Source organism: Convolutriloba macropyga, chromosome 14 (assembly GCF_964194025.1).
Source record: "Convolutriloba macropyga chromosome 14, txConMacr16.3, whole genome shotgun sequence".
Lineage (NCBI taxonomy): Eukaryota > Metazoa > Xenacoelomorpha > Acoela > Convolutidae > Convolutriloba > Convolutriloba macropyga.
Window position 1 is genome coordinate 26,070,037 of NC_134481.1, and position 20,958 is coordinate 26,090,994.

The 20,958-nt window shown below is 33.2% G+C and overlaps 1 protein-coding gene across 7 annotated transcripts; it reads right to left on the minus strand.

The window, feature by feature from the left end:
* Positions 1-999: 999 nt before the first annotated feature.
* LOC142353550 (uncharacterized) lies at positions 1,000-4,120 on the minus strand. Of its 7 annotated transcripts, none has more exons than XM_075405816.1 (2): positions 3,940-4,120; positions 1,000-3,319 (listed from the first exon to the last, which is right to left on the minus strand). In XM_075405816.1, the coding sequence occupies exon 2, from the start codon at positions 3,301-3,303 to the stop codon at positions 1,438-1,440; it is 1,866 nt and encodes a 621-aa protein (XP_075261931.1). In that variant the 5' UTR covers positions 3,304-3,319; positions 3,940-4,120; the 3' UTR covers positions 1,000-1,437. The 7 variants fall into 7 exon arrangements, with proteins under 7 accessions (XP_075261931.1, XP_075261930.1, XP_075261928.1 ...); XM_075405815.1 differs by having other exon boundaries at positions 1,001-3,480; positions 3,901-4,120; XM_075405813.1 differs by having other exon boundaries at positions 1,001-3,505; positions 3,901-4,120.
* Positions 4,121-20,958: the final 16,838 nt, after the last annotated feature.

Genomic DNA, 20,958 nt, shown 5'->3' on the forward strand with positions numbered 1-20,958 from the left:
GTATAATTTCTTTCAAAAATATCAATTTACGTTTTTAAGGGCAACTACGTAAATTTAAGGACATCAAACCACTCCAAGTAATTAATCTTCAAACGAAATGTGACAAAACAGCTGTTGTTTTCAAGGCTTTATGTGATTTTTTAAACATTTTTAATGTACAAAAACTCTGGAAATTTTCATTGAGATATATCTTTTTCAGAGAAATAGAATCTGACAAACAGTGTCCGGAAAAAAGTCCTGGTCATTGAGGACCAATAAATTGTTATGGCTGCTTTAAAAACTAGCCGTAACTTGCTACGGCTGCTGACTAAAGACTTTAAATATCTAATCTTCAAGAAAAATTGGTTGAAACAACTAAATACAATGCCAAATGAACAATTTTAAGCTCTTTAAATGAATTTATTAGAATGGCCATGAAATAAGGCGGAATATAAAGATAAATCAGATACAATATTTTCCATAGAAAGGTTGATATTTTAGACATAGAAAAATAAATCAGAAAACCGCTCCAAGTCTATATAGAGGAGTTTATGAGATATCATTTTGTTTAGGAAACAAATGCATATGTTCAGGCTAAGGTAAATGGTAAATCAAGTGAAAATTACAAAAATACTCCAAATTTAGGATGAATATGATTTGATCGCAACAACCCTTTAAATCCCAATAAAAGAAAATAATTTTTCCTCCTGGGACTAAAACTGAGATCAAATGTTTAAATTTCTTTGTTCTGCAGCTTGCTTTATGACCACAGAAAATTTGATGCCGGAGTTTGAAAGAGCTTTGATGACAAAAATAATACCATAATGCCAAATGGCTCAAAATGGACTTAAATTATTGTACCTGCTCTTGTTTCTAATGCGCCTTTCTTAAGATTACAAAAAATAATTTCGAATACAAAATTGTTGGCAAACGTGATTTTCAATTCGTTCAAGTAATTGCTTTGAATCTTTTTAATCTTTTCAATCTTAAAACAATCTTATGAACAAAGTGGCTAAAACAACACAAACCATTCAACCATTAGTGAATTCGCAGATATTTCTGACTCACGACTACCTAAATTTATAGAACTACTTTTTCATCAATGTGCAGTTGACTTAGCTGTTTGCTAGTCAATTAATAACTGAATTTTTGTCCAATCTCTATTACAAGAGTTAATACATTGTTTATAATAATTAAGTTTTAATATTGGTAGGAGGAATAAGTCGGATACACGAAATGCAACTCAGTTAAAACTTTTTTGAATGAGTATATTAGCAGTAGGATGATTGCTACGCTTATCAAAATTAGTGTCATTGAAATCTAGACTTATTTATATTAGCACCGTAATTAAGTTATGAAGATTATTTGTTCTTTTCAGACAACGATTCTTGATTTAATTCATTCACTGTTTGATCGATATACGTTCATTGCATACCATCGCGTGACAACTTTCCAGTCCTACTTCAATTGTCGCAAGGCAGCGCTAAACTCTATCAAACTTTTTGCTCCTTGTATGTTCAAGTTGTCTTTACAGAACGAAAGAAAAAAAGTAGTTGCCGTTTTTTGCCAAATTCTCAGCTCGTGAAGATTTTGCCCGTTCAACTTGCCAATTGTTGTTTCTTTTACGTCTTCCAAGAAACCCAAAGTATACGCCCAATTCAAGACTTCACGTTCAGACCACTGCTTGTAGTCGGGTTCTTTTTTGTCAGAGGAGGGAATTTGATTATTAACTGCGACCGATATCGTGTCTGCTTCGTCGAATTTTTCTTCACACATGCTTTCTGCCGCCCGTTTTCCCTCTATAAATTTAATAAGTTTAGGGAAATACTTCTCGAACTCGCAATCATCGAAGAGTTGATAGTAGATTTCGGCTCCTAAAATCAAACCAAGCCAGCCTTTCGGTTCGAAATCCGGCTGTACTTTAGCAAACACCATCTTCTTCTTCTGTTTGTAGGCGTAAGTTGCCTCAGATCTACATGCTTGACTATTGCTATAGTCTTCAGAAAAACAACAAATCACAACTTTTGACTTTTCAACTGCTTCCGCCATTTTTTCAAGGGAATCTCCCTCCATTTTTTCAACATCTATCCAAACTTTTTTCCCATTTTTCTTGAGCCTGTCAAAAATCTGAAGAGCGACTGGTTGTTGTGCCCAGCAGTAACTGATCATGATATGAGTTTCTGTTTTGCTCAAGATTTCTGAAGCTCCAAAAATGGCTTCCTCAGAGTTCTTGTCTTTCTCAACGCTCTTTATCAACTCTAACTCCCACAAAATTCCCTTCGCCGGGTTAAAGAATTCCGGATTTTTGTGATTCGAGAACACGCTTATTGACGAAATTAGTTCATCGTTAGATTTTATCTCACTCTGGGCTTCTGCGAGAAAACTTAATGACCACAGAAGTCGCAACGTCCATTTGACCTCTGATTCATTCACGTTGTCTTGTAGATTATTCGATGCAATTTGCACAATGCCCAATTTGATCATTTGAACAGCGTTGTTGTAATTTTTAGCCAATCGGGTGACACTTTCCGTCAACTCTTCAGCTGTGTAACCATATTTATTTCGTCGCGTGTCCGAATCAATTGCTTGTTGAAGCAAGTTTTGAATAATGAACTGAATGTTGGATTCGGTTGCTTGCACGATTTCGCTGTTTTCGTCCAAATCAGCCGCGAAGCTCAGTACGATTAAAGCAGTTGCTTTTACAGTGCTAATGTTGCATTTGAGGTATTTCAGACAGATGTCAACTAAGCCTTCCTTCCGCAACACAGTTATATAATTGGGACTATGACGTAAGATGTTATATAATACTGCAAAAAAGGCAGTTGTTGCTTCTTCGCCTCCTATATCGTCATAATATTCTGCAGGATAATGACCTTCAGTTCCACCATATTCTTCGCTTATTTGTTCGTTTTCGTCCATGAAGCACGAACCCAGTATTACAGAGTGTTTCAAATCCCTGCAGTAAATTTTTTCCAAGCCCGTTTCTATAACAGCATCTCGAATCTTAGCACAGTTTTCGCTTGCGTCACATAGAAAGTTTGCCAGTCCCAAAATATTTTCGAAAAGGGGAAACTGGAAGTATTCATCGCGAGGAGTGGCAACCAGGTCTCGCACAAACCCCACAATTCCACTTTCACACAGAAAATTGTACGCTGCTCCAGATTCTGATATCCGGCTATTGTGCTTCAATTTTTCAATATCAGATGTAACATCGACATCGGTTAAATTGGCTTCTTTGATTCGATCGAATAGGTCTTTAACTATGCGAAATCTGCCGCTTTTGTGTTTTTTGTCGTCGTGACTTAACGGTTCAGATTTAAGCATTTTAAACGTTTCGGTACTGTAAGTTATTTAGGAAAACAGAAACAGCATTCACAGTTTTAAAATTCGGGCTATTCCAGGGTTTGGCTTCAATAAAATATATTTTATTGTTTCAAATTGCTGTCGGTATATCTGGTTTTGACTGTGTGGGTCTTATTGGCAATAAGCTGTTAATTGCAGCTAAGTAAGAAGTTGGAATAAGGAACTGGAAAACAATTTGAACTGGAGTTCATAGAGAAATTTCGGACCTTTTCTGTTTGTGCCCCCCTCCCCCGCTTAGTGGGTGCATATTATTTGCACCCACCCCCCCCCCCCCCCCCGACGCACATGCTGTATTTTTACATAATGATTTACCATGTAATGACACGTGCTCTGCAACTGGGGATTGCATAACGTACTAGGAAGGGGGCACAAACGGAAAAGATCCGAAATTTAATGCAAAGTTTGAACTTGAATTTAGACTAGGGGACAGAAGAACGGAAAACATCTATGAAACACAGCCAAAAATCTAAAATTTAACTTTAATAGATAAAAGGAAAAATTGGAAGGCGGGTTTTGAGTGAGGAAAATGAGGAAAAAGTAAGGAAAACTTTGTAACACTTTGGTCAATTTAATTGTATTTGAAATGCTATTTCTGACAATTAGAAGTTAAAACGACAGAGCCAAAATTATTCGAAAGGTTTACAAGTTAATCAATAATCAGCGACGCTTTTATTGGAATACAAATGGTCTAATATTTGTCAATTAACAGACAAAAGGCACAATCAGACTTTGAACGTTCAGACTATAATGTTTGGTATGTTCAAGCAATAAGAGCGTCATTGTTGTGTCTGATGATTTTCTGCAACCTCGATTACCTGCGTAGGAGCAATGCAATCCAAGAATTCCCTTATCCTAAAATAACTTGCCCAGTGACACGAAATTTAATGCACATTGCCTAAACATCGGTGTTCTTGAAAATATTGACAAGAATTTCATAAGATATAAATCTCAGAAAAACTAGATTGAAAGATAGTAAATTGGAAACGACATTTAATTATGCATTGAATTGGGTATTTGTTCGGCTTTGCTGTATTCATACCAAGTCCCACGGGCCGCTGTGACATGACCAAATTAGCTAATCTCATGTTCAAAAATTAGTAAATAGCCCCGTACCGAACCCCCAGAGCCTATTGGGCCTGATTCAGAGATTTTACACAGGCCAAGTCTTGGCAGAGGGGAGCCAAGACTTGGAACCTCTCTGGGCCGAGAGAGGCCAAAACTTGGGTTTTTCTGGGCAGAGCAGAACCCAAGTCTTGGGTTTCTCTGAACAGAGTTAAGCTTGACATCATCAAGATTGAATGTTAATAATGAAGAAGTGGTTGAAATCGAACAAAACTCCAAGTCCATGAACTTAGTTCTGATAGCATTCTTAATCATAATTGGTGCATTCGCTACTTTATTTGTACATTAGGGTACTCAAACTTATTTTAAAAGTGCCCCTGAACCTAGACAAATGCACTCTCTGTCCAGAAAAAATTAAGCCTTTGATCCTTTTTGGCCAGCGAAATCCCAAGTCTGACGTCCTGTCAACCAATACTTGAACTCTCAATCAGGCATGGGACCTTTTGTTATTTTTTTCTGAATCATGCCTGATCTGATCGTCTCTGTAGATATGGTACGGGACGGGACCTCTTATCAGCTGCCTTTCGATCCGGTCCCCGTTACATATTTGGGGCATTACAATACAGTTCGTAGTTTTTTATGAATGATGTATTGTTAAGTCGTGACAACTTATAATATTTAGGTTAACAAAAAACTGTGTTCTTTGTCAGTTTAACCAGGGAATTTAGAACTGATCTGCTCAACTTGTCTGGTTCCCACAAATCCATTAATCAATCCAAGTTTATAGGGACCATTGAGATTTGATATTTTTGAAACGATTAGTTTTTTGTTTTATATTCCAAGTTCATGTCGCAAAACTGATGAAAATTTGGTTTGTTTATTGTCTAAATTTTGACATTTACTTTGTTTGTAACGTCTTAAATTAAATTTTATTGAAATTAATTGAATTTGATTTTAATGCAACATTTTGCAACATTTGGCCATTTTAAGGACTTTAGTGGTGTTATTTGTCTTTCATTTCTCGGAATTTTTATTGATAATTACCAGAAATAGTTAAAGATCGGATTGAAAACTTAGCAGTGATATATTTCTAAGTTTTCAATTGCCATTTTCTATCTGGACAGTGCCTGATAAAATAAATTGGTGTTAAAACTGTTGAAGCTTTTCTGAACAGCTCAATTGAAAATAAAACTCAGTTAATTTGGACATAAATCTGAAAAATATATTCGTTAATGTTTAAATTTATAAACCAACAAATGATTTGTGAGCCATCATATGCAAAAATAAGTATGCAATGCTGTAAAAAGTGATATACATCTGTTCTACAATCCTGTAGAGTTATTAATAATATTAGCAAGAGCCCCCTGGTTTACTGTTTCATATAATTTAATCGTCCAGAGGGAGATTGTTTGAATCATTTTCACCTGGTGAGTTGGGATAAATTTCATTAAAAATGTTGCTCACCCAATGTCAATCAAATTAGTCGTATTTAACGTCCATATATAACAGCAATGGGCTCTCTCAAAAGCTATTAAACTCTAAGTGGCCCCTGACTAATTTTTATTTGTTCTTTTTCATCTGATTGACCAATTTTTAACCCAGCTGAATTACATTGAATTTCATTGCACTGAAAAAAGTCTTTATTCAATCAGAAATTATTTCAGCCTTTTTCTATGCTTCCATGCTTCTTCACTTACCCTTAACCCTTAAAGTTTAGTTTGAACAAAAAAATGATTAAACCAATTTGCTGTAATTCTCATAAAAAGATTTATCTTTTAAAACATTTGAAAATCTCATTTGAGTGATAGAAAGCAGCAAAACTTCATCTGACTTCATAACTTTTTTGCTTGCTCGAGTGCTCAATCCTCAGTTCAGTTGTAGGCTAGTTTTTGCTGCACCTGAGAATGAGAATAAAAACTGGATCCAAAAGTAATTGAGATTTAAAAAAACGGCTTAAACAGCATCCAATTATTTACGAGAGGTACGTAATAATGATGGAGAAATTTAAATGAATTTTACAGAGATTTTAGCATTATCATCCATTTGAAATTTCATTATTTAATTGATTATGAGTACTTGTACTGATTGTTTATATTTAATTTCCTCTATATAAAAAAATCATTAAGCAAAATTTATTGAACTTCACTGGGAAACTAAAATCTATTGTTCTGCAATCATCAATTTGATATATCTCCTAACAGTGCGTTTACTGTTAGGATTCCTTATTCTCAGAGTCAATGATGTTTTTTTGCTTTTCAACAGATATTTGTCACCATTGGCTGATCCGATTACGTTAAAATTTCCTTGTCAAATTTCTTTATAAGAGAGAAACAAGGCGCCTTAAAACTACCATGAACTGTATAGTAAACAACTTAGAGAACTTCTCGAAAGATCCTAGTGCTATATATTTATGCAAACAATTATTATGGGACGTTGAACTGGAAAATTCAACAATACCTTTGAAAATGGCTGCTGTCATCTCATGAAGATCATTGAAGGCATTTCTCAAAAAAGTTTAAACATAGTACCATCTGACGTTGGCTAACGTTTGTCGTTTGATTGGAATATTGTCTTCTTCTGGTTGGCACATGCTCATATTAAATCAGCATTGACAAAAATTTGTTTTTAAGATTTTCGTATTTGTATAATCTTGAACTAAATTATTCTTCCTTTGGCCTCTCTAAATTTTGTTCATTGATTAAATTTCAGTTTCTTTCAGAACTCAACTCTCACAAAACTTTTATCAAGTATGTCTTTTCAAAAGCTTTCATTTCCTTCTGCGATCTGAATGTCCTTTTTGCATGTTCCTAAACAATTTTGTGGGATATTTCAACAAATGCAAAAGCATTGTACCTAATATCTCCACTTTCGAAAGCAGACAGTTGTTTTCAATATTGATATCAATATTGTGCAACCGGAAAATGTGCCCGTCTCGGGTAATATCTTTCGGAAAATTTATTGATAACAAAGCAATCAAATTGTCAAATTCATCTGACATTGAAAATAAACCTCAACTCGTTGTATCTGATTTTTGCTGAGAAATTGATAACCAGTAACCGTTAAAAACCTAAAAAGATATAAAGCTTGGTTTTGCTGTGCTTAAAAAGCACAATCATGTTTTGCTCGCAAAATTAATCAATACTAAAGCGTTTGTGTGATTTATGTTTTTATTTTGTAAATCCCGATTGGCAAATTATTACCTGTGAAAGAATATAAAAAAATACTTATCTGCAATCTTTTTGTTCTATGTTTGGCAGTTTTTTGAACTCATTAGAATGTTTCTGTTCAAGTAATTACCAAATTGATTTACTTAGTTGATTCTACGCTTCTGTCTTTTTTATTAATGTTTGTTTTGTAACGCCAAAACAGTAACGCCAGGGTTTCAGCTAACTTCGGTTCTCGGTCATCTAGCTGTTCAAAAAATTTATGGTGAGGATCTGTTTTCTGAATTCAAATCATTTCCTTAAAACATCAGAAATGCGGTTTCTAGTTTTTTTTGTTGAAGCTGAGATAAATAGTCGTACAAAATTGAACTCAAAAATTGCCAAACACGACGTAGATAATCGTGACCTGCACTTCACTGAACACTGACAGTGCTCGCCTGCTTGTTAAAGATATCTCTTTGAAAAAAAAATGGTATGTTATTTTTTCACCAATCACAATAGTAGTAGGAGCTTGTAGATAACATGATCAAGAAACAACCTTCAACAAAGAGAAAAATTCTTTAAAGAAAGTTGGTGAAATAGCTAATGTTAATCAGGAAAATGGGCGAACATAAATTTGAGTCAAGTTCTCAGTCTCCATAATTTAGCGCGCATACGATTTTTTTTTCTATGTTGGGACATCATTTGCTTGGTTTGTATTACAATAACCATGTCCAGAACTCGACTTAAAAGCAAAAAATTGATTATCTGTCTAAGTGGTTGGCAGGTTATTACTGACTATCAGCACATTTTCTGATATCCTTTTTGTTTGGATCTTTCTCAGCAAGGTGCTCTTATTCACAAAATCAAATATGAAATTAAAAATTTAGAAAAAAAAGCATTTATATTCCTATAAACTCTGCGACCTCTCTTATTTTTTAAAGTATTTCATCTTTTAATTAGTTGTCGGCAATCTCATGGTCCTACCAACGTTATTCAGTTTGATTTTTTTGCTCATGGGTAGCTAAAAGCATGGTTTCTATCAAATATTCTCCTCTCATTGTTAAACAAAATTTGTTACCATTTTCCCGAGCCCAAAAGATCCAGAGAAATTCTTTCAAAAATCTCAGTAACCATAATTGATGTTCACACTCATTAGTCACTGGCAAAATTGTATTGTGCATATTAACGCAATTTCAGCAAGACGATTGGAAACATTTTAAGCAAGATGATTGGAAATTTTTTACAGCCCTGGGAATATCTCGTTGTTTTCTAATAGAGCTACTTTATTCAATTTTTTATCTGGTTCTAATAATATCCGATATAATTCATTGAATAGAAGGAAAATTGTGACGAAACTGTATTGTATTGAGCGAATTATTGCAACTTCAGCAATACGATTGGAATCTATTTACAGCCCTTGGAATATTTCGTTTTTTTTCTAATAGAGCTACTTTATTCAACCTTTTATCAGTTTCTGATAAAATCCGATATATTTTATTAAATAAATGGAAAGATGGGATGAAATTGTATTGTATTGTGCATTTCAAAACAAATTCAGCAACACAATTTACAGCCCTGGGAAACTATTTACAGCCGTGGCAACATCTCGTTGTTTTGCAATAGGGCTACTTTATTCAATCCTCTATCAATTTCTGATAGTATCCGATATAAATCAATGAGTACAAGGAAAATTGGGACAAAATTGAATTGTACTGTGCATATTTCAGCAAGATGATGGGAAACTATTTACTGCCCTGGGAATATATCGTTGTTTTCCAATAGAGCTACTTTTTTCATTCTTCTATCAGTTTTTGATAACATTCAATAAAAATCATTAAGTAGAAGGAAAATTGGGACAAAATAGTTTTGTATTGTGCATATTAAACAACGCCAAAACAGTAACGCCAGGGTTTCAGCAAACTTTGGTTCTCGGTCATCTAGCTGTTCAAAAAATTTATGGTGAGGATCTGTTTTCTGAAATCAAATCATTTCCTTAAAACATCAGAAATGCGGTTTCTAGTTTTTTTGTTGAAGCTGAGATAAATAGTCGTACAAAATTGAACTCAAAAATTGCCAAACACGACGTAGATAATCGTGACCTGCACTTCACTGAACACTGACAGTGCTCGCCTGCTTGTTAAAGATATCTCTTTGAAAAAAAAATGGTATGTTATTTTTTCACCAATCACAATAGTAGTAGGAGCTTGTAGATAACATGATCAAGAAACAACCTTCAACAAAGAGAAAAATTCTTTAAAGAAAGTTGGTGAAATAGCTAATGTTAATTAGGAAAATGGGCGAACATAAATTTGAGTCAAGTTCTCAGTCTCCATAATTTAGCGCGCATACGATTTTTTTTTCTATGTTGGGACATCATTTGCTTGGTTTGTATTACAATAACCATGTCCAGAACTCGACTTAAAAGCAAAAAATTGATTATCTGTCTAAGTGGTTGGCAGGTTATTACTGACTATCAGCACATTTTCTGATATCCTTTTTGTTTGGATCTTTCTCAGCAAGGTGCTCTCATTCACAAAATCAAATATGAAATTAAAAATTTAGAAAAAAGCATTTATTTTCCTATAAACTCTGCGACCTCTCTTATTTTTTAAAGTATTTCATCTTTTAATTAGTTGTCGGCAATCTCATGGTCCTACCAACGTTATTCAGTTTGTTTTTTTGCTCATGGGTAGCTAAAAGCATGGTTTCTATCAAATATTCTCCTCTCATTGTTAAACAAAATTTGTTACCATTTTCTCGAGCCCAAAAGATCCAGAGAAATTCTTTCAAAAATCTCAGTAACCATAATTGATGTTCACACTCATTAGTCACTGGCAAATTGTATTGTGCATATTAACGCAATTTCAGCAAGACGATTGGAAACTATTTACTGTCCTAAAAACATCTCGTTTTTTTTCTAAGAGAGCTACTTTATTCAATCTTCTACCAGTTTCTGATAATAACCGATGTATTTCATTGAATAGAAGGAAAATTGGGACGAAATTGTATTGTATTGTGCAAATTAAAGCAACTTCAGAAAGACGATTTGAAACTATTTACAGCACTGAGAATATCTTGTTGTTTTCTAATAGAGCAATTTTATTCAATCTTCTATCAGATTCTGATAATATCCGATACATTTCGATAAATAGAAGGAGAATTGAGACAAAAACATATTGTATAGTGCATATTAAAGCAACTGCAACAAAACGATTGGAAACTATTTACAGCCCTGGGAATTTCTCTTCGTTTTCCAAAAAAGCTACCTTATTCAATCTTCTATCAGTTTCTTATAATGTCCGACATATTTCAATGAAGAGAAGGAAAATTGGGACAATATTGTATTGTATTGCGCATATTACAGCAACTTCAACAAAACGATTGGAAACAATTTACAGCCCTGGGAATATCTCGTTGTTTTTCCAGTAGAGCTACTTTATTCAATCTTCTATCAGTTTCTGATAATATCCGATATAATTCATTGCGTAAAATGAAAATTGGGATGAAATTGTACTGTATTGTGCATATTAATGCAACTTCAGCAAGGCCAATGGAATCTATTTACAGCCTTCGGAATATCTCATTGTTTTGCAATAGGGCTACTTTATTCTATCCTCTATCAATTTCTGATAGCATCCGATATAAATCAATGAATAGAAGGAAAATTGGGACAAAATTGAATTGTATTGTGCATATTTAAGCAAGATGATTGGAGACTATTTACTGCCCTGGGAATATCTCGTTGTTTTCCAATAGAGCTACTTTATTCATTCTTCTATCAGTTTTTGATAACATTCCATAAAAATCATTAAGTAGAAGGAAAATTGTGACAAAATTGTATTGTATTGAGCATATTAATGCGACTTCAGCAGGACGGTTGGAATCTATTTACAGCCCTGGGAATATCTCATTGTTTTTTAATAGAGATAATTTATTCAACCTTCTTTCAGTTTCTGATAATATCCGATATATTTTATTGAGTAGATGGAAAGATGGGACGAAATTGTATTGCATTGAGCATATTAATGCGACTTCAGCAAGAAGGTTGGAATCTATTTACAACCCTGGGAATATCTCGTTGTTTTTTAATAGAGATAATTTATTCAATCTTCTATCAGTTTTTGATAATATCCGATATATTTTATTGAATAGCAGAAAAATTGGGACGAAATTGTATTGTATTGAGCATATTAATGCGACTTCAGCAATACGGTTGGAATCTGTTTACAGCCCTGGGATTATCTCGTTGTTTTTTAATAGAGATAATTTATTCAATCTTCTATCAGTTTCTGATAAAATCCGATATATTTTATTGAATAGCAGAAAAATTGCGACGAAATTTTATTGTATTGAGCGTATTAATGCGACTTCGGCAAGACGGTTGGAAACTATTTACAGCCCTGGGAATATTTCGTTGTTTTTAATAGAGATAATTTGTTCAACCTTCTATCAATTTCTGATAATATCCGATATATTTTTTTGAATAGATGGAAAGATGGGATGAAATTGCATTGTATTGTGCATATTAAAGCAAATTCAGCAAGACAATATACAGCCCTGGGAAACTATTTACAGCCGTGGGAATATCTCGTTGTTTTGCAATAGCAATAGGGCTACTTTATTCAATCTTCTATCAATTTATGATAATATTCGATATATTTCATTGAATAGAAGGAAAATTGGGACAAAGTAGAAATGTACTGTGCATATTAAAACAACTTCAACAAAACGATTGGAAACTATTTACGGACCTGGGAATATCTCGTTGTTTTCCAATAGAGCTACTTTATTCAATCTTTTGTCAGTTTCTGTTAATATACCATATAAATTTTTGAGTAGAAGGAATATTGGGACGAAATTGTATTGTATTGTGCATATTTAAACATTTTAAGCAAGGTGATTGAAAATTTTTTACAGCCCTGGGAATATCTCGTTGTTTTCTAATAGAGCTACTTTATTCAATTTTATATCTGGTTCTAATAATATCCGATACAATTCATTGAATAGAAGGAAAATTGTGACGAAACTGTATTGTATTGAGCGAATTATTGCAACTTCAGCAATACGATTGGAATCTATTTACAGCCCTTGGAATATTTCGTTTTTTTCTAATAGAGCTACTTTATTCAATCTTTTATCAGTTTCTGATAAAATCCGATATATTTTATTAAATAAATGGAAAGATGGGATGAAATTGTATTGTATTGTGCATTTTAAAGCAAATTCAGCAACACAATTTACAGCCCTGGGAAACTATTTACAGCCGTGGCAACATCTCGTTGTTTTGCAATAGGGATACTTTATTCAATCCTCTATCAATTTCTGATAGTATCCGATATAAATCAATGAGTACAAGGAAAATTGGGACAAAATTGAATTGTACTGTGCATATTTAAGCAAGATGATTGGAAACTATTTACTGCCCTGGGAATATCTCGTTGTTTTCCAATAGAGCTACTTTATTCATTCTTCTATCAGTTTTTGATAACATTCAATAAAAATCATTAAGTAGAAGGAAAATTGGGACAAAATTGTTTTGTATTGTGCATATTAGAGCAACTTCAACAAAACGATTGGAATCTATTTACAGACCTGGGAATATCTCGTTGTTTTTTAATAGAGATACTTTATTCAATCTTCTATCAGTTGCTGATAATATCCGATATATTTTATTGAATAGCAGAAAAATTGAGACGAAATTGTATTGTATTGAAAATATTTGAGCAACTTCAGCAAGACGATTGGAAAATATTTACAGCCCTGGGAATATCTCTTTGTTTTGCAATAGGAATACTTTAGTCCATCTTCTATCAATTTCTGATGATATTCGATATATTTCATTGAATAGAAAGAAAATTGGGACAAAGTAGAATTGTATTGTGCATCTTAAAGCGACTTCAACAAAACGATTGGAATCTATTTACAGACCTGGGAATATCTCGTTGTTTTTTAATAGAGATACTTTATTCAATCTTCTATCAGTTTCTGATAATATTCGATATATTTTATTGAATAGCAGAAAAATTGAGACAAAATTGTATTGTATTGAACATAATAATGCGCCTTCAGCAAGACGGTTGGAATTTATTTACAGCCCTGGGAATATCGCGCTGTTTTTAATAGAGATAATTTAATCAACCTTCTATCAGTTTCTGATAATATCCGATATATTTAATTGAATAGCAGAAAAATTGAGACAAAATTGTATTTTATTGAAAATATTAATGCGCCTTCAGCAAGACGGTTGGAATCTATTTTTAGCCCTGGGAATATCTCGCTGTTTCTGAGAGAGATAATTTATTCAACCTTCTATCAGTTTCTGATAATATCCGATATATTTTATTGAATAGCAGAAAAATTGAGACAAAATTGTATTGTATTGAACATAATAATGCGCCTTCAGCAAGACGGTTGGAATTTATTTACAGCCCTGGGAATGTCGCGCTGTTTTTAATAGAGATAATTTAATCAACCTTCTATCAGTTTCTGATAATATCCGATATATTTAATTGAATAGATGGAAAGATGGGATGAAATTGTATTGTATTGTGCATATTAAAGCAAGTTCAGCAAGACGATATACAGCCGTGGGAAACTATTTAAAGCCGTGGGAATATCTCGTTGTTTTGCAATAGGGCTACTTTATTCAATCTTCTATCAGTTTCTGATGATATCCAATATAATTCATTGAGCAGAAGGAAAATTGGGACGAAATTCTATTGTATTGTGCATATTAATGCAACATCAGCAAGGCCATTGGAATCTATTTACAGCCCTGGGAATATCTCGTTTTTTTTAATAGAGATACTTTATTCAATCTTCAATCAGTTTCTGATAATATCCGTTATATTTTATTGAATAGCGGAAAAATTGAGACAAAATTCTATTGTATTGAGCATATTAATGCGCCTTCAGCACGACGGTTGGAATCTATTTACAGCCCTGGGAATATCTCGCTGTTTTCTAATAGAGCCACTTTATTCAATTTTCTATCTGTTTCTGATAATATCCTATTATTTCATTGAATAAAAGGAACATTGGGACAAAACTGTATTGTATTGAACGAATTAATGCAACTTCAGCAATACGATTGGAATCTATTTACAGCCCTTGGAATATTTCGTTGTTTTTTAATAGAGCTACTTTATTCAATCTTCTATCAGTTTCTGATAATATCCGATACATTTTATTGAATAGATGGAAACGTGGGATGAAATTGTTTTGTATTGTGCATATTTAAACAACTTAAGCAAGAAGATTGGAAACTATTTACAGCCCTGGGAATATCTCTTTGTTTTCCAATAGAGCTACTTTATTCAATCTTGTATCAGTTTCTGATATAATTTGATATATTTCATTGAATAGAAAAAAATTGGGAGGAAATTGTTTTGTAATGATCATATTAAAGCAACTTCGGTGAGACGATTGGAAACTTTGTACAGCCCTGGGAATATCTCTCTGTTTTCCAATAGCGCTACTTTATTTAAACTTCTATCAGTTTCTTTTAATATCTGATATTTTTCAATAATAGAAGGAAAATTGGAACGAAAATGCCTTGTATTGAGCATAATAAAGCAACTTCAGCAAGAGAATTGGAAACTATTTACAGCCCTTGGAAAATCTCGTCGTTTTGCAATAGGGCTACTTTATGAAAACTTCTATCAGTTTCTGTTAATATTTGACATATTTCATTGAAAAAAAAAGGAAAATTGGGAAAAATTGTATTGTCTTATGCATATTGAAGCAACTTCAACAAAACGATTGGAAACTGTTTGCAGACCTAGGAATATCCCGTTGTTTTCCAGTAGAGCTACTTCATTCAATCTTCTGTCAGTTTCTGACATTATCCGGTATATTTCAATGAATAGAAGGAAAATTGGGACGAAATTGTTTTTCATTGTGCTTATTAAAGCAACTTAAGCGAGATTATTGGAAACTAATTAAAGCCCTGGGAGTATCTCGTTGTTTTGCAATAAGACTTTTTTCTTCAATCTTCTATCAGTTTCTGATAATATTGGATATATTTCATTGAATAGAAGGAAAATTGGGACAAAGTAGAATTGTATTGTGCATATTAAAGCAACTTCAACAAAACGATTGGAAACTATTTACAGACCTGGGAATATCTCGTTGTTTTCCAATAGAGTTATTTTATTCAATCTTCTATCAGTTTCTGATAATATCCGATATAATTCATTGAGTAGAAAGAAAATTGGGACGAAATTGTATTGTATTGTGGATATTAAAGCAACTTCAACAAAACGATTTGAGACTATTTACAGACCTGGGAATATCTCGTTATTTTCCAATAGAGCTACGTTATTCTATCTTCTCTCGGTTTCTGATAATATCCGATATAAATCATTGAGTATGAGGAAAATTGGGACAAAATTGTATTGTATTGTACATACTTAAGCAACTTAAATGAGATGATAGGAATCTATTTACAGCCCTGGGAATATCTCGTTGTTTTCCAATAGAGTTATTTTATTCAATCTTCTATCAGTTTCTGATAATATCCGATATAATTCATTGAGTAGAAAGAAAATTGGGACGAAATTCTATTGTATTGTGCATATTAATGCAACATCAGCAAGGCCATTGGAATCTATTTACAGCCCTGGGAATATCTCGTTTTTTTTAATAGAGATACTTTATTCAATCTTCTATCAGTTTCTGATAATATCCGATATAATTCATTGAGTAGAAAGAAAATTGGGACGAAATTGTATTCTATTGTGGATATTAAAGCAACTTCAACAAAACGATTTGAGACTATTTACAGACCTGGGAATATCTCGTTATTTTCCAATAGAGCTACGTTATTCTATCTTCTCTCGGTTTCTGATAATATCCGATATAAATCATTGAGTAGGAGGAAAATTGGGACAAAATTGTATTGTATTGTACATACTTAAGCAACTTAAATGAGATGATAGGAATCTATTTACAGCCCTGGGTATATCTCGTTGTTTTCCAATAGAGTTATTTTATTCAATCTTCTATCAGTTTCTGATAATATCCGATATAATTCATTGAGTAGAAAGAAAATTGGGACTAAATTCTATTGTATTGTGCATATTAATGCAACATCAGCAAGGCCATTGGAATCTATTTACAGCCCTGGGAATATCTCGTTTTTTTTAATAGAGATACTTTATTCAATCTTCTATCAGTTTCTGATAATATCCGATATAATTCATTGAGTAGAAAGAAAATTGGGACGAAATTGTATTGTATTGTGCATATTGAAGCAACTTCAACAAAACGATTTGAAACTATTCACAGACCTAGGAATATTTCGTTTTTTTTCCAGTTGAGCTACTTCATTCAATCTTCTGTCAGTTTCTGACATTATCCGGTATACTTCATTGAATAGAAGGAAAATTGGGACGAACTTGTATTTTATTGTGCATATAAAAGGAACTTAAGCAAGATGATTGGAAACTATTTACAGCCCTGGAAATATCTCGTTGTTTTGCAATAAGGCTACTTTATTCAATTTTCGATCAGTTTCAGATAATATTCGATATATTTTTCATTGAATAGAAGGAAAATTGGGACAATATTTTATTGTATTGTGTATAGTAAAGCAACTTCAACAAAACGATTGGAAACTATTTACAGACCTGGGAATATCTCGTTGATTTCCAATAGAATTACTTTATTCAATCGTCTATCATTTTCTGATAATATCCGATTTAATTCATTGAGTAGAAGAAAAATTGGGTTAAAATTGTTTTGTATTGTGCATTTTAAAGCAACTTCAGCAAGACGATTGGAAACTATTTACAGCCCTGGGAATATCTCGTTAATTTGCAATAGGGCTACTTTATTCAATCTTCTATCAATTGCTGATAATATCCGATATCAGTCATTGAGTAGAAGAAAAAATGGGACAAAATTGTATTGTATTGTGCATATTTAAGCAACTTAAGCAAGATGACTGGAATCTATTTACAGCCCTGGGAATATCTCGTTGCAATAGGAATACTTTATTCAATCTTCTATCAGTTTCTGATAATATTCGATATATTTCATTGAATAGAAGGAAAATTGGCACAAAATAGAATTGTATTGTGCATATTAAAGCAACTTCAACAAAACGATTGGAAACTATTTACAGACCTGGGAATATCTTGTTGATTTCCAGTAGATCTACTTTGTTCAATCTTCTGTCAGTTTCTGACAATATCCGGTATATTTCATTGAATAGAAGGAAAATTGGGACAAAATTGTTTTTTATTGTGCATACTAAAGCAACACAAGCAAGATGATTGGAAACTATTTACAGCCCTGGGAATATCTCGTTGTTTTGCAATAGGAACACTTTATTCAATCTTTTATCAGTTTTTCATAATATTCGATGTATTTCAGTATTTCATTGAAAACAAGGAAAATTAGGACAAAATTAAATTGTATTGAGCGATTTAATGCAACTTCAGCAATACGATTGGAATCTATTTACAGCCCTTGGATTATGTCGTTGTTTTCTAATAGAGCGACTTTATTTAATCTTCTATCAGTTTCTGATAAAATCCGATATATTTTATTAAATAGATGGAAAGATGGGATGAAATTGTATTGTATTGCGCATATTAAAGCAAATTCAGCAAGACGATTGGAAACTATTTACAACCCTGGGAACATCTCGTTGTTTTGCGATAGGAACACTTTATTCAATCTTTTATCAGTTTCTCATAATATTCGATGTATTTCAGTATTTCATTGAAAACAAGGACAATTGGGACAAAATTGAATTGTATTGTGCATATTAAAGCAACTTCAACAAAACAATTGGAAACTATTTACAACCCTGGGAATATCTCGTTGTTTTTTAATAGAGATAATTTATTCAATCTTCTATCAGTTTTTGATAATATCCGATATATTTTATTGAATAGCAGAAAAATTGGGACGAAATTGTATTGTATTGAGCATATTAATGCGACTTCAGCACGACGGTTGGAATCTATTTACAGACCTGGGAATATCTCCTTGTTTTCCAATAGAGTTACTTTATTCAATCTTCGATCAGTTTCTGATATTATCCGATATATTCTATTGAATAGCAGAAAAATTGGGACGAAAATGTATTGTATTGAGCATATTAATGCGACTTCAGCAAGACGATTGGAATCTATTTACAGCCCTGGGAATATCTCGTTGTTTTTAATAGAGATAATTTATTCAAACTTCTATCAGTTTCTGATAATATCCGATATATTTTTTGAATAGATGGAAAGATGGGATGAAATTGTATTGTATTGTGCATAATAAAGCAACTTCAGCAAGACGATTTACAGCCCTGGGAAAGTATTTACAGCCCTGGAATATCTCGTTGTTTTCTAATAGAGCTACTTTATTCAGTTTTCTATCAGTTTCTGATAATGTCCGATATATTTCATTAAATAGAAGGAAAATTGGGACGACCATTTCGATGCGTTCTTTTAATACGTGTCCTTCTCTTAATCCTCGGTTACTGGTAGCGCAAAAACCGGGCCATCTTGGCATCCGAAAATGAACTGGATTGCAGTAGTAAGTCAGCATTAAGGTCCACTTTTTCCAACTGATCTGCACGCAAAGGGACTAAATTTAAGGTGCGACTCAAGCGTTTCCCAGACCATGTTTTTTGGATTGCACCACGCCACCGGTGCAACCCAAATGGTCTCATCAGAGCAGTCTATTTTCGCGCACCTAAACCTGGAAATTAAAATAACTCCTGACCTAAAACTGGTTTCATATGCAACAAAATCTGCAACTATGATAGTGTTGAGACGATAGCTAGCTGTGATACAGTTCATCAAAAAACGTCATTTTTTCGCTTTTGACAGCATGAAGTGTCGCTTAATCCGTGACGGGAATAACAGGTAACCAATAAAAAGTTACGATCTAGTTCAACAAAGAGAGTAATTTTGTTCTGTATCGTACAATTGGACACCTAGTTATTATTTTTAATACAGCCCCTAATTTTTGTGGTGGAGGAAACAATTCAAGTGCTGGAAAAGAAGCGACTTCAGGCAATTTCTGGATTGAGAAAGAAGATTAATCTGGAATTTGTTTAAAACCACTTTGAGAGCTTTATGTTTCTCGTGTTGGGTTTTGTTTGTTGCAAAATGGCTGAGACCCTTGTCTGCAATAAAGCCTGGAAATTTATTGTCTTGAATTGTTAGTTGTTGTACCGGTACTATCTCAATTTATAATACTACTTGAGTAATTAATCAGCGTAATCTAATTTCACCTGACCACTGGCTTGATTTCAGCACAGCTCTTTTCCATGGAAAGACAGGCTTGATACCATGCACTATTGGTTAGATGTATACAAATAATGTATTCCATAAATATCTTTTGTGATGAGTCACAAAAACTCAATAAATAAAGAGATTTCTTTCGGTGGTCTGCTACATCGTGATATTCTGTCTCGTCTACACTTTCTGGAGCACATGGATAGTTTCATTGGGTTAGAAAAGCGTTCTGTTGACCGTTATAGAAGTACGCTATTTTTTCCGAAAAACTTGAAGCGTAGGTGATCTGAAATTTGAAGTAAAGTTGACGTTGCAAAACTCAGTGATCCATTGCGGTGGTCAGTACATCTTGACTTTTCTTGGACAACAATTTGAATTTACCTTTCTATAAATCGAAATCACAAATCCCACCAAATATTCTTAATTTTTCCAGGGTGTAGCATAATTCTGACTCTCGGCAAAAAACCATCGTTGAAATAACAATAGTGCTCCAAAAATTTTAGAATCTTTCTCTTCATATATTGTATTATAGGCCACAACTGACAGAAAATAGAGGAAAGTTTGGGAATTTTGCACGCTCAACTCCATTTAGGTTATTCAATTTTTGAACAATTTTGGATCAAACGCGACTCTGTTGAGAGTAGGAACAACTTGCAAAGGACGCAAACTTTTACCGCAATGTAATTTTAGCAATAAGGTTCTCTCAACTGAAGTGAAAGAGTTTCCCAAATCAGTTTTCCAAAGTTTGTTATGTTTTGGTGTCTTTCCCAAACTTTGTTGCAAAACATCAAAATTAAATTTGTGGCGTTTGAAAAACTTTATGTCGCTCCATTATCGGCTGAACCATTTTTTTGTCAAAATTAGCTCCGAATATTTAGAACTGCCTTCTTTTATAATGCATTTGGTTATAAGTCTAATGTTGCATGTCAAAGCCCTCATTTTTACTTAATTGCTGCTGTTAAATAAATACTGCATACAGTTGGGGACAAAAAATGTCTCAGCCACTCTGGCTACAGTTACAGGTTTCTCTGTGCTTGACATAGCGCGTCTGGACGGGAGGAGATTATGCATTTTTTTGCGTACAGGATATGCTCAAAGTTGTTTTTCAACATAACTATAACACAACAGTTTGAGATTGATTTCCTTGCGGTTTATGCCTACAC